The 14,960-nt window shown below is 41.3% G+C and overlaps 1 protein-coding gene across 1 annotated transcript; it reads right to left on the reverse strand.

Annotated features, from left to right (window-relative positions):
• Positions 1–322: 322 nt before the first annotated feature.
• CPA2 (carboxypeptidase A2) lies at positions 323–14,117 on the reverse strand (the record flags this gene model as incomplete). The annotated part of the gene is made up of 11 exons (XM_075343525.1): positions 323–726; positions 2,083–2,167; positions 2,279–2,478; positions 2,552–2,642; positions 4,850–4,960; positions 7,053–7,151; positions 7,345–7,446; positions 7,612–7,710; positions 10,514–10,648; positions 10,833–10,914; positions 14,086–14,117. Coding segments are annotated over 11 exons (1,224 nt in total), but the record flags the coding sequence as incomplete, so codon positions are not given.
• Between the last annotated feature and the right edge of the window lie 843 nt (positions 14,118–14,960).

The following is a 14,960-nucleotide window of genomic DNA, read 5'->3' on the forward strand; positions in this document are numbered from 1 at the left end:
ATAAGATAGTGGCGAACGTCTTTAACTTAATAACAGTATTTTAGTGCTGTATCTATAGGAATATATCCCTTTTTGTTTAATCAGTAGTATTTGACTTATATAACAATTTAATAAATTATTATTACGATTCATATAGGTACCGATATATTACTTTATTCTTAGATTTCAGCAAGCCAAGGTAATTCTCCCAAATAGTAAATGTAATTGCGCACAAGCTTCCCACCATACAGTCAACATCTAGTTGATAGAACACTAAAAATCTAGAGCTACCGTATGAGCTTTATGTTTGTGAAGACACTGTTACATTATATTATACACTTGTACAAGACACTATTTTATGATGATATATACTCTGCAATATGATTTATACTCTGCAATACTATCTTTATTTCTGAATGCACAGTGATAGTGTTGGTACATGGAATTTTTAGAGAAATAACTACAATAAAAAATAAAAATGTTAAAACATTTTCTTTAAACTTGAGAAGCATAAATGGACAATTTATATAGACTCTGGTTTTGGACAATTAGATCATGTTTAATAAGGGTTGTCTCGTATGTGTTCCAGTATCTTTTGCAGCCCCAGCCAGGTCTCCTGTGCTGTGGGAAGGATTTGATTAGCTGGAAGCAGAAAACCATAGCGTCCTGTGTCCCTCAACTCAAAGGCAAATGAATATTTGATTCCAATGTCATAGGTCCAGTCAATGCTTCCACCACTAGCTTGATCTACAGAAAGAAAAAAGTTATGTAAACGGGTCGTTAGGATAGGTCATCGATTTCAGAACGGTGGGGCCAGAAACCAGTCACGGACATATGTAAACTGTGTACAGAGCTAGAACAGACCATATCCATACACTACTTAGTCATCGCTCCTGGGTATGGCACTTCATCTATTGTTCAAAGAGTTGCCATTTAGTGGACAACCCTATTAATTGATACATAATAAATAATAATGCTAATATATAATAAATTAACAATAAGCCAAAAATTCTCATTCTCAAAGATGTTACTTTTCTAGTGTGATAGTATACAATAAGTAGCAGAAAACTGTAAATAGGATAGTCAAGGAACCAGAAGGTAAATTACTAGATTTTCTCTAAAATAAAAAATCATCAGAGCTGAACAATGCACCATAGAAAACTCAAATATTAAAGAGAAAAACAAACTAAGCCACTAGATCTCAGGGTCTAAAATAAAAGTGCACCACTAGACTACCAGGGGTGGCACCACCTGGATCACCAAGGATAAATAGTAAAATAATGGATCTCTAGAGAGTTCTTCTTTATCACCAGGAATGGTTGATAAACCATCGGTTCTTCAGGGTTGTCCACTGGGTAATTAGGTTTGCTACTAAATACAAAGTCTTCTAAACATAGGATAAATAGTGGATAAAAAGAGGTAGTATTATTCAACTGACAACTAGTCTTGGAGGCTATGACAGTAGCACAAAAGGAAAGTACAATCAACTAGAGAATCATAAGGAAGCAATCTGATTGCAGGAGTGCTAAAGCACTAAACATTATCTACCCAAGAGTCTTTCCAAGGTGTTCCACTTTGCTATAGGCAAACTGTCTCTTCAGTGAGGAAGTAGATAAACTCTAGTGCTTCCTATTGGAGGTAGCAATCCTAAAAGTCAAATGTGACCTTTTAATGAGCCTTATCAAATGACTTAGGATTTATGTCAGTTCAGAACCTCAATTTGCAGACATGGTGTTTCGGAATAGTTGTCCCTCATCAGTGCAAAGTATGAGATCTTATCTGGGTGTATATATCCCAGAGAAGCATTGCGGCTTAAAGTCTCCTCACCATTGGCATGGCATGCTGGAATGGTATGTCAAGTCTCTGCAAGGAGAATAGCTTTCCCTTTAGACTTAATAGAAAACAGTTCTGCTTTGACCTTTTTACAGTCTTCCTATTCCTTAATAGGGCAGATAGAATGTGGTTGTCCTAATGGTGTGCAATGTATATTAATGTGGATTTCAATATTCATTTAATGCCAGTTAATGGTATTCCTGTGATACAGATTGTGGACATGTATTATATTAGATTTATAGCAACAGTGATGTATACATGTATACTTACAAATAGTGGAGCAGATTGTTCCAACTTTGTACTGGGTGCCATACAAAGAGCTCAACGCACTGGCTGCACTTTTACCAACATTGTTCTAGAGAAACACAAGAGATGTTTCATTTGGATTAATCATCATGTATATTATATTTCAAATCTTGTTCTTGGGCATAGTAATATGTAGAAAATATGTTTCCATCTGACTTACAAGTTCCGTAAAGTGAGCCGGGTTGCTACACGTATATCCATAAGGGAAAAGCAGAAGCTGGGAGTAGCTGTGGATGCTTATGAAACCTTTGATTTTTCCGTGCCCCCTAATAAAGTTAGCAATTGATTTTACTTCTGCCTCAGACTCTGCCCTCGGTCCAAAGTACGAGTCGGAGCAGGGATCCGAGCTTGCTCCTGGACCTGCAGAGAATTTAAGAGTTACACATATATAATTTAAATCCTTCTGTATAATTACATGTGAAGGCTTAGTTACCCCCAAAGCCAGCATTCCAGTTTCTGTTGGGGTCTACACCAACACATCGGCTACCACTGGTAACGGAGCGAGTTTTACGCCACATACGGTTCTGAAAGCACAAAAAATGACATTTAGATGTCATTGTATGTTAACATTTTAAATACTTTGGTGATATCAGTGTATTACATCATAAACTGAGCAAAAAAATATGTATCTTACAATTTGTATAATAAAAGCCTACTGTGTTTGTGGCATTCTTGTGTTATAGTATGGGCATTGGCATTATTGTCACAAATAAAGCAGAGCTTAACTAGAGATATAGTAAATATTTCACTGTGATTTTAATTAAATGGATTGTTCTACAATCAAAACATTTGTAGTATAGGTGGCACCTCTACCAACAACGAAGACAAAGGGGTTCTACATCATGATTGCTGCCAGGTATGCTTTACTTTGAAATCCTGCAATGTTTTTGGAAAACAAAGCTTGAAAATCCAGCCGAGTTTTATAGGGTGAGATCTGTCCAGTGTGGCTCCCGACCGGCTTCTTCCTGGCTGGCTTCACATGATTGACAGAAGTTTTCTTATGTACATACGTGGGTGAGACTTGTCAATTAACTAGAATGGGGTGAGGAGAAGCCAGCCAGGGCTAGTCATATCTCTGCCTGTAGTCCACTTTAATAAATTTCCCTTAAACGCCACAGCATTTCCGAGTAAGATATTCTGGCTGTAATAAGCAGCCACGCTCTGATTCATGCTGCTCCCAGTTCAGGCAGTATGAATCGAGTGGCAGGTTCCCTTTAAAGCACCACTCCAGCATTTTTTTAATTTCACCGCTGGAGTGGTGCTTTAAATGTAAAGGGTGCTTTACACACTGCGACATCGCTAGCAACTGCTGGCGATGTCGAGCGCGATAGCACCCGCCCACGTCGTACGAGCGATATGTGGTGATCGCTGCCGTAGCGAACATTATCGCTATGGCAGCGTCACGCACATACCTGTGCAGCGACGTCGCTGTGACAGCCAAACAATCCCTCTTTCAAGGGGAAGGTGCGTACGGCTTCACAGCAACGTCACCGCGACGTCACTAAGCGGCGGGCCAATAGAAGCGGAGGGGCGGAGATGAGCGGGACGTAACATCCCGCCCACCTCCTTCCTTCCGCATTGCCGGTGGAGGCAGGTAAGGAGATGTTCGTTGCTCCTGCGGTGTCACGCATAGCGATATGTGCTGCCGCAGGAACGACGAACAACATCGCTACGTATGAGACAACGATTTTTGGTGATTGGACGACCTCTCCAAAACCAACGATTTTTGTCTCTTTTGCGATCGTTTAAGGTCGCTCGTACTTGTTACACGCTGCGATGTCTCTAACGACGCCAGATGTGCGTCACAAACACCGTGACCCTGACGATAAATTCTTAGCGATATCACAGCGTGTAAAGCCCCCTTAAGTCTCTAGCCCCCTGTCTTATACTCCCACTGTCTTTATTTGTTTCCAGAGGCGCTTTTCTTGGTCTCTGGTGATTAGTAACCTGCAGACAGCTCCAGTGTTTCATGCAGTGTGCCCAAGCTTACAACTCAATACAAATCTATGAGAGTCTCGTTCTGGCACTCATAGAGTTGCATTGAGCACTTGTGGCGTAACAAGTGGCACGGTAGCTCAGTGGTTAGCACTGCAGTCTTGAAGCACTGGGGTCCTGGGTTCAAATCCCACCAAGGACAACATCTGCAAGGAGTTTGTATGTGCTCCCAGTATTTGCCTGGGTTTCCTCTGTGTTCTCCGGTTTCCTCCCACACTCAAAAAACATACTGATAGCGAATTTAGATTGTGAGCCCCAATGGGGACAGTGTTGCCAATGTATGTATGCGGAATTAATAGCGCTATATAAATATTATATTATTATAACTTCTGACCACCGGCTGTCACAAGTAACACGCACAAAATGGCACCACGGGGCAGGAGCTGAAAAGTAAAAAACGTCGGGAGTCTATGAACAAACCATTATACACCACATTTCCAACATCCTACATCTGGCTGGACCAGACACTACAAGCATGTTTTACCTATTGTGTCCCCCTATTCCCCCGTAGATTGTAAGCTTGTGAACAGGGCCCCCATTCCTCCTGTAGCTTTTGAACTATGTACTACTTTGTTTTATTTTTATCTGTACATATCCTCGCTTAATTGTAATGTGCTGCCGAATATGGTGTCGCTATATAAACATTAATATTATTATCATTATTATTATTATTGATAATAATTGATAGTAGTAATATTAATACCTAGAATAGCAATGTTCTACCTATTATACTCACGTTTGTGTGGGAGTAGACATAACCATCAGGATTTGTGACAACCAAGAGAAATATATCATGGGTATTTAGCAGGGAGGTTACAGATGAATCCCTTCCATAGTCGTGAGCAAGCTTTAAACAGAAAGTGAAAGGTTAACATAAACGTATACAAGATCTTACTACTCTATAGTCCATTTTGTGAAAGTATATCATTTATTTTAAGATTTTATTAAACATTTGGAAAGAGGGTTTTTTAAGTGTAAAAATATAATATTGTTGTTTATAACTGATTATAATAAAATATGGCAACCGTCCATCTGTAACAATAAATATTCATATGTTCTGGTCACTGCTGTGTTTTGCCTACTGATTTCAATCCAAGCTGATAAATGTAGATAAGACCTTATATGATTTACATTTCTTCTCTTCAGCCCTGTTATGTCCTGTGCTGAGAGGTCATTGCGCACACCATGGATATCAACTTTATAAAACAGACATATGCAGGTATCAAATACTTATATATTTACTGTAACAATGAGTATATAAATAAGGTTTTAGTGATTTATTTATTTTGTGGCAGTTTTCATACCTTTATGATTTCTGTGATATGTAAATAGTTATATTGTAGAAATGTTTTCCATATTGTGAGCAAATGTTAACATCATTTTCTTTCAAGTACCTCATATTATTGGAATTAGTACTTAATTGTCTTGTCACTGTCTTGATTCTCATGAGTTCATAAAGAGATTTTCTAGCCATAGTAGACTAAAGATCCCATACTTCTAGCTGAAAAATCTACTGGTCGGTCTCTATCTCTCCCAACTAACCCATGCAAAGGATCGCTCAGCTGAGCACTCCTGAGTTCTCTATGAAAGAGTCAGACTGCTCTGGTAGGGACTTATCTCCAGGAAGAACAATATGGAAAAACAGAAAAAGAAATGAGAATCACCGCAATGCTGAAAAACTCCGATAGTGGATGTGGGCCTCATAGAAACTGTACCCCTGCAGTAAAGTAGACAAGAAGAAAGTTCCAACCGAAGAAGAAAAAGTTATGAGAGATCCACTGAATAAAAAAATTATAAATCCTTTATTGAAGTCTATTTAAAAGCAGCTAGCTCAGCTTGTAGTAGCCATCTCTGACACAGTTCTAGCGCCTCACGCGCCCTTAATCATAAATATGATTAACGTAGATTATATAGATCCGTATCTATGATTAAGAGAGCATGATGCGCCGGAAACGCGTCAGTTGGCAACCACAAGCAGATCTAGCTGCTTTTAACTAGTCTTCAATAAAGGATTTAAACATTTTTACATAGTGCATTCCTCATAATTTTTCCTTCCTTTAGTTGGAATTTTTTTCTTGAAGAACAATATGATCATCTTTTGTAATTTAGTAGACTGAATCCTTCTCTTCCCTTACATCGTCTGTTGAGGGAAAGTCTGCAGGCCCCTATACACATTAGACTTTATCTTAATGTGGATGTAGGTCCTTTAATTTTAGTAGGTTAAACACAAAATTTAATCAGATACTGATTCACTCAGAGTGCTCAAACTGTTTAGAGGTCCCCAACATTTCTTATTTTGAGAGTCACATTCAGCTTTGAAATAAGGTCAGGAACCACATCCAAAGGCCCCCAAAGTAGTAAAACCAAGAGTCTTATCGTTATAATCTTAGCTAAAGTTTCTCCTTAGTAATCATACCAAAGAAGTATACTAACATTCAGGGGTTCCCACCTTACCCCTATTAGGTATTCTCGTATCAAGCATCCCACCATACTCCTGCATCGAACTTCAACCACCTCATCTATCTTCCTTTATCATCCTATCTCCAGCTTAGTACTTAGTGACCAAATGATGGGAGCCACCATCTCAGAGAAAGCCATGTGCAGTATCTGAATGGCTTTCACTGTGGGTAAAATGACGGTGTTTGGGATCCGAAAGAGTCAGTTCTTTTTGATGAGCAGAGCCAAATTCTCCTGATCACCAAGAAGAGCTGGACTGTCCATGACTACTTACATTATTTCTCTAGTGCAGTATATGAGCATCCAGATCTGCACTTCTGTGCAGGGCTACTCAAAAAGTCACTATCTGTAGGCCTGTTCCTCATAGCTTTTTGCTAGACCTGGTGCTAATGCACCAAGCTGTCAGACAGCTGTAAACCACATATTATAGGCTCCCAAGCCACAAGTGAAGGACCCCTGGTCTAGATGTTGTTTACAGTTACCTTGTGTGCAGTCCACAGAGCAGTTGCTTGGGTGACCCATTCACGGGAGTGAATGCCTGCATCAATCCATATGCCCGGACGATTAGCACCAGTGCTGAACTGTAATGTATTTAAAGCAGTTTCGTTACAACAAATGTATTTAGATCACTATGTAGTATTCCTTCATCGCTAGGGTTGAATCTCAGATTTTGGACAGTTATTTTGTAGGGCTTCTCCTAGTAGGACAACCCCATTCACAAGTACATATTGTAGCATCTGAACAGACATTTTGAAATCTTTTCGAGACTTTTACCTTAAGGACATAGAGAGGACGTCCCTCATATGATAGTCCAATCTGCTGTTTGCTGACTATTGATTTGTAGTCCAGAACAATGGCATCAATGGCGTGGTATAGCTAACAGAGAAGAAATATTCTATAAGTCTCACAAACAAAACAATACTATGCTAATACGATGAAGCACATAGTATCTTATTTTCACAAGTTATATATAGTATAATACATTGCAGAAAATCATAGACATTTAGTCTATGTCTGACCATAAATACATTTCTTGCTTACATTGTCCAATGTATGGTAAGCCCCATAATTGAAAGCCCCAGAGCTGCGTTCCTTCTTCATATTGATTTCCATCTCCTGTTTCTCTGCATTAATCACCTCCTAAAACATATGGTTAAAAGGAATGAATACACTCTATAGCAATGGAATACATACTGTATATTATCATGTTTTAGTGACATATAATGACTTTTATCAATGGAGTATACCCATCCCATCCCCCTCATCACATTAGCAATGAAAAGACTTTTCATGCAGAGGACAAGCAGACTACTGAGAAAGTTATGTAGATGTCTCATTCTGATTAAATGAGCCCACCAAACATGAAATATACAGGGTGTCCCCCAAAAAATGTCTCTATAAAGTGAGGCAAGCACTCAGACAATAAGTATGTGCAATGGAGAAGGCATCAGCCTGTGTATACATAGTCTGAGATTCCCAGCGCCATAATTCAAATGAGAAGCTCGTATGATTCTTGATTAGTTCAGTGGTGAATAGGCAGATAATATTCCAATGTTTCAACCAAAAGGTATTTCTCAAGGAATCTACTGTATATAGAAAACCACTGTTACCCAGTGACTTATATTTGCCAATCTTCTTGGATTGTCCTTTCCGGTTTTCTCTACAGATTCCTTAAGAAAAACCTTGGTTGAAACGTAGGAATATTATCTGTCTATCCACAATCAAACTATTAAACACTTAAAGAGAAACTGTCACGTGAAAAAACGCTATTATCAAGCAGATTTGGGGTTACTCTGCAGGTTAGTAGCGTTTGAAATCTGCCCAGACACTGCACATTAACCTCAGCTGGTGGAAGGAAATTAACTTTAATCCTCTCAGCAGCGTTCTGGTTTCAGTCACGGTGGCATTGCCGGCGCGGGTTCAGTCACAGCTCTATATATGGAGAGCGGTGGCTGTAGCCACGTGCTGCCTGCACTGCCTGGCAGCTGGTTTGAATGCTGAGCAGCTGTCAGTCTTTGCGGGGGGGCACGGCTACAGACAAGGTTCTGCATACACAGAGCGGTGACTGAACCCGTGCCGGCGACGCCACCGTGACTGAAACCCAAGCGCTGCCGGGAGGATTAAAGTTAATTTCCTCCTGCCAACAAGGTTCAATGTGCAGGTACAAACACTATTAATATGCAGATTAACCCAATTTCTGCAGGTTTATAGTAGTTTTTTAAATGTCAAGTTCTCTTTTAAGCATCATACAAGCTTTGCATTTGCATTATTGTGCTTGGATTCTAAGACATCCTAATAAAAATGTATACACACTTGAATAGTGCTAATTTATGAACCTTTTAAAATCCAAATTAAATTATGATGGCAATAAGTAGTATTATGTTGTCTCTAAGGTTGTATGTGGTCGCATGATGCTAGATTCCCCCATATGGCGGTCTGGAGAGTTAAAGAAATATAAATGTCATGCTGAGCAATCCCTGTGGACAGTGTAACTACAGTTATTTGTGTGGTAGTTTGCTGAAATCAGAGGTGTCTGAATGTTAATAGAGACTGACGTGATTGCAATGAAACATGACTTAGGCCATGTGCGCACGTTGCATTCAGTACCTTGCAGACAAACGCATCCTCTGGCAGAATTTGTCATTGTCAAATTTGGTTTTGACCACATAAACGCAGGAAATACGCAAGCGTTTTTATAGCGTTTTGATCGCGTTTTACATGCATTTTCATTGCTTAAATTGAGATGCGTTTTCAATACAAATACACAACTAAATAAAGTTTGAACATTCAAACAGTAGTAAAAAAAAATAAAAAAATAATAACCTTTAAATCAAACACTATAATGATAATTTACCGAAAATGATTAATGAGATTTAATAATTATGTTCAAAATAAAGTAAAAGTATTGTTTGACTCATTTTTTATAGTCGGAATGGATGTGAGGGCAAATGGAAACCTCTTGACCTCACTATAATGGCAAAAACGCATGCTTTGATTTTGACAAAAAAGCATGCGTTTAGCATCAGAAAAGCATGTAAAACGCTGGAAATTTCTTTTAGGATGCGTTTTGATAATTCTCATTGACTTCAATGTTAGCAAAACGCTGCCAAAATGGCAAAAACAATTAACATGCTGCTTCTTCAAACACAGAGATTTTGACAAATTTTTGACACCAAAAACGCTGCATTTTTAAAAGCATCGTGCACACAAGAAAGCCCTATTTTCCATAGACATTGCCTGGAAATCAAAACGCATGCAATTTTACATTAAAACGCTGAAGCTCAAAACGCTGCGGAATGTAATAAATATATTATATGTAAATAATTATAATAATTATATGTATGCATGTATATGTAAATATATATATTGCACCTTAAAGGGAACCTATCACCAGATTTGGCAACTATAAGCTGCGGCCACCACCAGTGGGCTCTTATATACAGCATTCTAACATGCTGTTTATAAGAGCCCAGGTCGCACTGTAGAACGTAAAAAACACTTTATAATACTCACCTAACTGGCAGTGCGTTGCAGACTGGTCGGATGGGTGTGTTCATTCTCCGGTTCCGGCACCTTCTCTTTCGCCCATCTTTGTCCTTCTTCTGAAGCATGGGTGCATGACGCGTCCTATGTCATGCACACTAGCCGGCATTGAGGTCCCGCGCAGGCGCACTACAATACTTTGATCTGCATAGGACTTCAATGCCGGCTTAAGTGCCTTTTCTACAGGGACTCGATTTGTCTATACAATCACATGTAGCTGCGCTCCTACACAATGACATTTTAGAACGTCACTGCTGAGTAAGACAGGGACTGTGAAGACCTTTAAAGTCAATGGTCAGTCCGGAAGTAGTTTACTATAAAAACATTAGTCCAATATATATTTAAGACAGATGGTGATTACATGCAAGTTTCCATTACATATTGACTATAAATAATGTACCTGTAGGTCTTCAATCATTGTGGAGTAATCAAGGTTGTTGGATTCCAGATAAAGCTTCACTGACTGAAGACTCTCAAAGGGAACACGAACATCGACTGCTATTTCTGGGTTGGAAGGCTCAGTCCAAAAATCAAGCTGCAATGAATGAAATATAATATGAATTGTTCTGTATTATATAAATTACTCACATTGAAAGTACAATATTACAAATTATATCTAATCTGATTTACCTAAACTATAATAACATGAGCACTGGGAATTACTGAATTTATATATAATATATACTAAAAGCGTGCATGTTAATGTCAAGTAACCATACCTGGAGGTGACGCAGTGATTGCAACTCTTGCAACTTAAGTATTTGGTCACCATTGCTTGCTTTGATCCTGAGCACCTGCTCTCTGAAAAAGACAACTAGAGTTTATATATCTTTTCAGAATAGAACTACCACTGATTGTTTAATGAAATCGTATTATACTTAAGGGGGCTTTACACGGTAGCGATATCGCTAGCAATTTGTAGCGATAGCGAGCGTGTAAGTACCCGCCCCCGTTGCGCATGCGATTGTTTGTGATCGCTGCCGTAGCGAACATTATCGCTACGGCAGCGTCACACATAATTACCTGGTCGGCGTCGTCGCTGTGACTGCCGAACAATCCCTCTTTCAAGGGGGAGGGACGTTCGGCATCACAGCGACGTCACCGCAACGTCACTAAGCGGCCGGCCAATCAAAGCGGAGGGGCGGAGATGAGCGGGACGTAACATCCCGCCCACCTCCTTCCTTCCGCATTGTGGCCGGCGGCAGGTAAGGAGACGTTCCTCGCTCCTGCGGTGTCACACATAGCGATGTGTGCTGCCGCATGAGCGATGAACCACCTGGATAAACAACCCTTACCGATTTTTGAGTTTGGGACGACCTCTCCATGGTGAACGATTTTCACCATTTTTGAGGTCGCTTAAGGTCGCTGGTCAGTGTCACACGCTGCGATATCGTTAATGACGCCGGATGTGCGTCACTAACAACTTAACCCCAACGACAAAACATTAACGATATCGTAGCGTGTAAAGCCCCCTTTAGGCCTCATTCAGAGATCTGTGATTTTTGCCATACGTAAAAACATGGATCGTTGTTCATCAGTGTTTTGGATCTCATTTTCATCAGTGTTTGATCAGTGTTTCGGTTTTTGCTATCAGTATTTCATCAGTGATTTTCAAATTTCTGCTATCCATTACAATGTTTCTCACGGACAGCACACAGATTGTGCTAAGAGACAAATCCCGTTTTTTAGGCTGCAGATCCATTATCCAGTGATATAGAATTTTTTTTTTTATCCCACAATGAGTTTAAACACTGGACTGGAGTCTGTCTTAAGTGTGAAGACCATCAGATGGTTTTTCACAGGAGTATAGACTCTGAAGAGTAATTTTAATCTGAAACTCATATCAAACATGGACATGTCTCCATAGCTCCATAGACTATAGCAGACTTCTATGGGCAGCACTCAGACCCATAGAGTTTAATAGAAATAGTAACACATCTGTTGTGTGTCTCTTTTGTTAAACTCAGTATATGTCCTATTCTGATCAGCTTTTGTGGATCAGACTTAAGCGGGCTTTACACGCTACGACATTTCTAGCAATTGCTAGCGATATCGGACGCAAAAGAACCAGCCCCCGTCGTGCATGCGATATCGTGTGAACGCTGCCGCAGCGAACATTATCGCTACGGCAGCGTCACACGCACTTACCTGATCGTCGTCGTCGCTGTGACTGCCAAACTATCCCTCCCTCAAGGGGGAAGTGCGTTCGGCGTCACCGCGACGTCACTAAGCAGCCGGCCAATCAAAGCGGAGGGGCGGAGATGAGCGGGACGAACATCCTGCCCACCTCCTTCCTTCCTCATTGCGGGCGGGATGCAGGTAAGGTGAGGTTCCTCGCTCCTGCGGTGTCACACACAGCGATGTCTGCTGCCGCAGGAACGAGGAACAACATCTATAAACAACCATTAACAATTTTTGGTTTTAGGACGACCTCTCCATGGTGAACAATTTTCACCACTTTGGAGGACGTTTAAGGTCGCTGGTAAGTGTTACACGCTGCGATACCGTTAATGATGCCGGATGTGCGTCACTAACGACGTGACCCCGACGATAAAACATTAACGATATCGTAGCGTGTAAGGCTATGTATCCACGGGAGAATGTAGCTGCGGATTTTTCTGCATCAAAATCCGCAGCTTTCCCCCGGAATCCGCACCTTTTCAAAGGTACGGATTTGCCGCGGATTTACCGCAGATTTGCCGCGGATTTGGTGCGGATTTTTTTTTTCCCAATTTTAAAGCCAAAATCCGGATCAAAATCCGCAACAATAATTGACATGTTGCAGATTTTTCCGGATCAAAATCCGCACCAAATCCGCTGCGGAAAAATCCGCAGCGTGTGCACAGCATTTCCAAAATGCCATAGAAATGGCTGGGAAGTGCCTGAGCTGCAGATTTTCGGGAAATCCGCGGCTTTTCCGCGAGAAATCCGCGGCAAAATCCGCGCATTTTCCGCAGCGTGGGCACATAGCCTAAGGCCCCCTTTAGTCTAAAATGAGGCAATAAAATGAATGCCACTCATTCATTCTACAAAAAAACCCCCAAAAAACAAAACAGAAAAACAGACAGACTAACATCATCTGCTGCTATTAAATAGCACAATTGTAAACTTACCCTCTAAATGACTCTTCGCAGAGCCCACCTGCCACTAGGGCAGTAAGGAGAAGCAGAAATTTCATGATAAAGTGGTATTTCTGTAAGTCGGACAGGTTTTTATACGAATTTATATCTACATTTTTTGACAGTGAGAAGCTGCAGATGGCTGGGGTTATCTCAAGGTAACTCACTGATATAAGGCTTGGTTATTGCTTAATACTTGGCTTTCTATTGATGGAACAAATGAGTGTATTGTGCAAATGAGTGTATTGTGTGTAGAAATGTAACAATGTACACGTATGCACTTGCGGATGAGCAAAGACTATACTGACATATAGTGAGATCAGTAAACGTTTGTAGTATACATAAGCTGGAATGTTTAATATTAACTCATATTGTAGGTATCCTAATTATTAAACGTTTATACTCAATAATGGCAATAAAGATGCAAATCTGGTTCATTAAAGAAATTTCCCCAGACATCTGGTGTAAATTCATTTGAAAAGTCTCAAAATTTTGGTTTGACGTGGGAGTTGGAAATATTGTTTACAACATTTGCCATTTTTTTTACAACAGTTTCTCCCAGGTCGGTTAAAATGGATGAAGCTGGGCGTGATGCCATGGATCATCTAATTTATGATGCGCTGTGATGTTACTTACTCAAAAAATGTGTCATGAATGTGTCCCGCTTTGGGGACACCTCTGGTTGGTCTGGGACTGTAACGCTCGTGGGTGTGAGCAAGGAGTAGACCCACTGGATCAAGACACCTGTCTCTGACATGGAGGAGTGTACCTGAAAGGCTACCAATATTTCACTAAACCACAGGAAGTCGGGATAGCCTTGCACAGGTAGATAGCTGTCAGGGGATCTTGGTACCTCGGTAGCTGCAGCCAGAGGTACAGACACTGTCAGTCCCTGTAATGGCAGATGCAGCCAGGACAGCTAATGCGGCAAGCTCGGCTGGTACCCAGCAGCAGGTTCAGCAGGTACAGCTGGTACGGATAGTTGAAGCAACGGGGTCGGCAGATGGTACAGATAGTTGCAGCAGTGGTTACGTCAGGTACTAAAACAAAAAAAAGAGACAGTTGCACTCTGAAATGCTAAAGCATGAAAACCAGGGGTGTATATACCGTGGTCGCAGAGGTCGCGACTACGACCGGGTCCGGCAGCTTAGGGGCCCGCGGCCGCCCGGCAGATGAGCAGCCAGCTCCTTTCTATGAGAGGAGCTGCGCTGATCTGGCGCAGACCACTTGGCCGCTGTATGACCCGGTGCCGCCGCTGACACCGCGGGCCCCCCTGCACAGTGTCAGCGGCGGCACCAGGCCACCCTCCCCCCGTCATCGCGCATAGCAACAATGAAGCGTGGAGCTGCCAGTGCAGCTCCACGCTCCATCATTCTCCCCCCCATGCCTGCGTGGTGACGTCACTCCAGTGCGTTGGCTGTGCTCAGAGCACAGAGCGCAGGACTGGAGGACGCCAATGACAGTAGCAGCAGGGTAACGGAGAAGAGCTGAGGACGGAGCAGCGCTGGAACGAGGAGAGAGGTTATAGAACTTGTTTGTTTTTTGTTGTTTTTTTTTTTTTTTTAAAATCCGTGTGTACACGGTGGCCAGGGGCCATGGGGGGCTGGCTGCATTATACATGGAGCATGAAGGGGGGGCTGCTGGCTGCATTATACATGGAACATGGGGCAGCCTGCATTATACATGGAGCATGGGGGGCTAGCTGCATTATACATGGAGCATGGGGGC

The sequence above is a fragment of the Anomaloglossus baeobatrachus genome, chromosome 4 (genome assembly GCF_048569485.1).
Source record: "Anomaloglossus baeobatrachus isolate aAnoBae1 chromosome 4, aAnoBae1.hap1, whole genome shotgun sequence".
NCBI lineage: Eukaryota > Metazoa > Chordata > Amphibia > Anura > Aromobatidae > Anomaloglossus > Anomaloglossus baeobatrachus.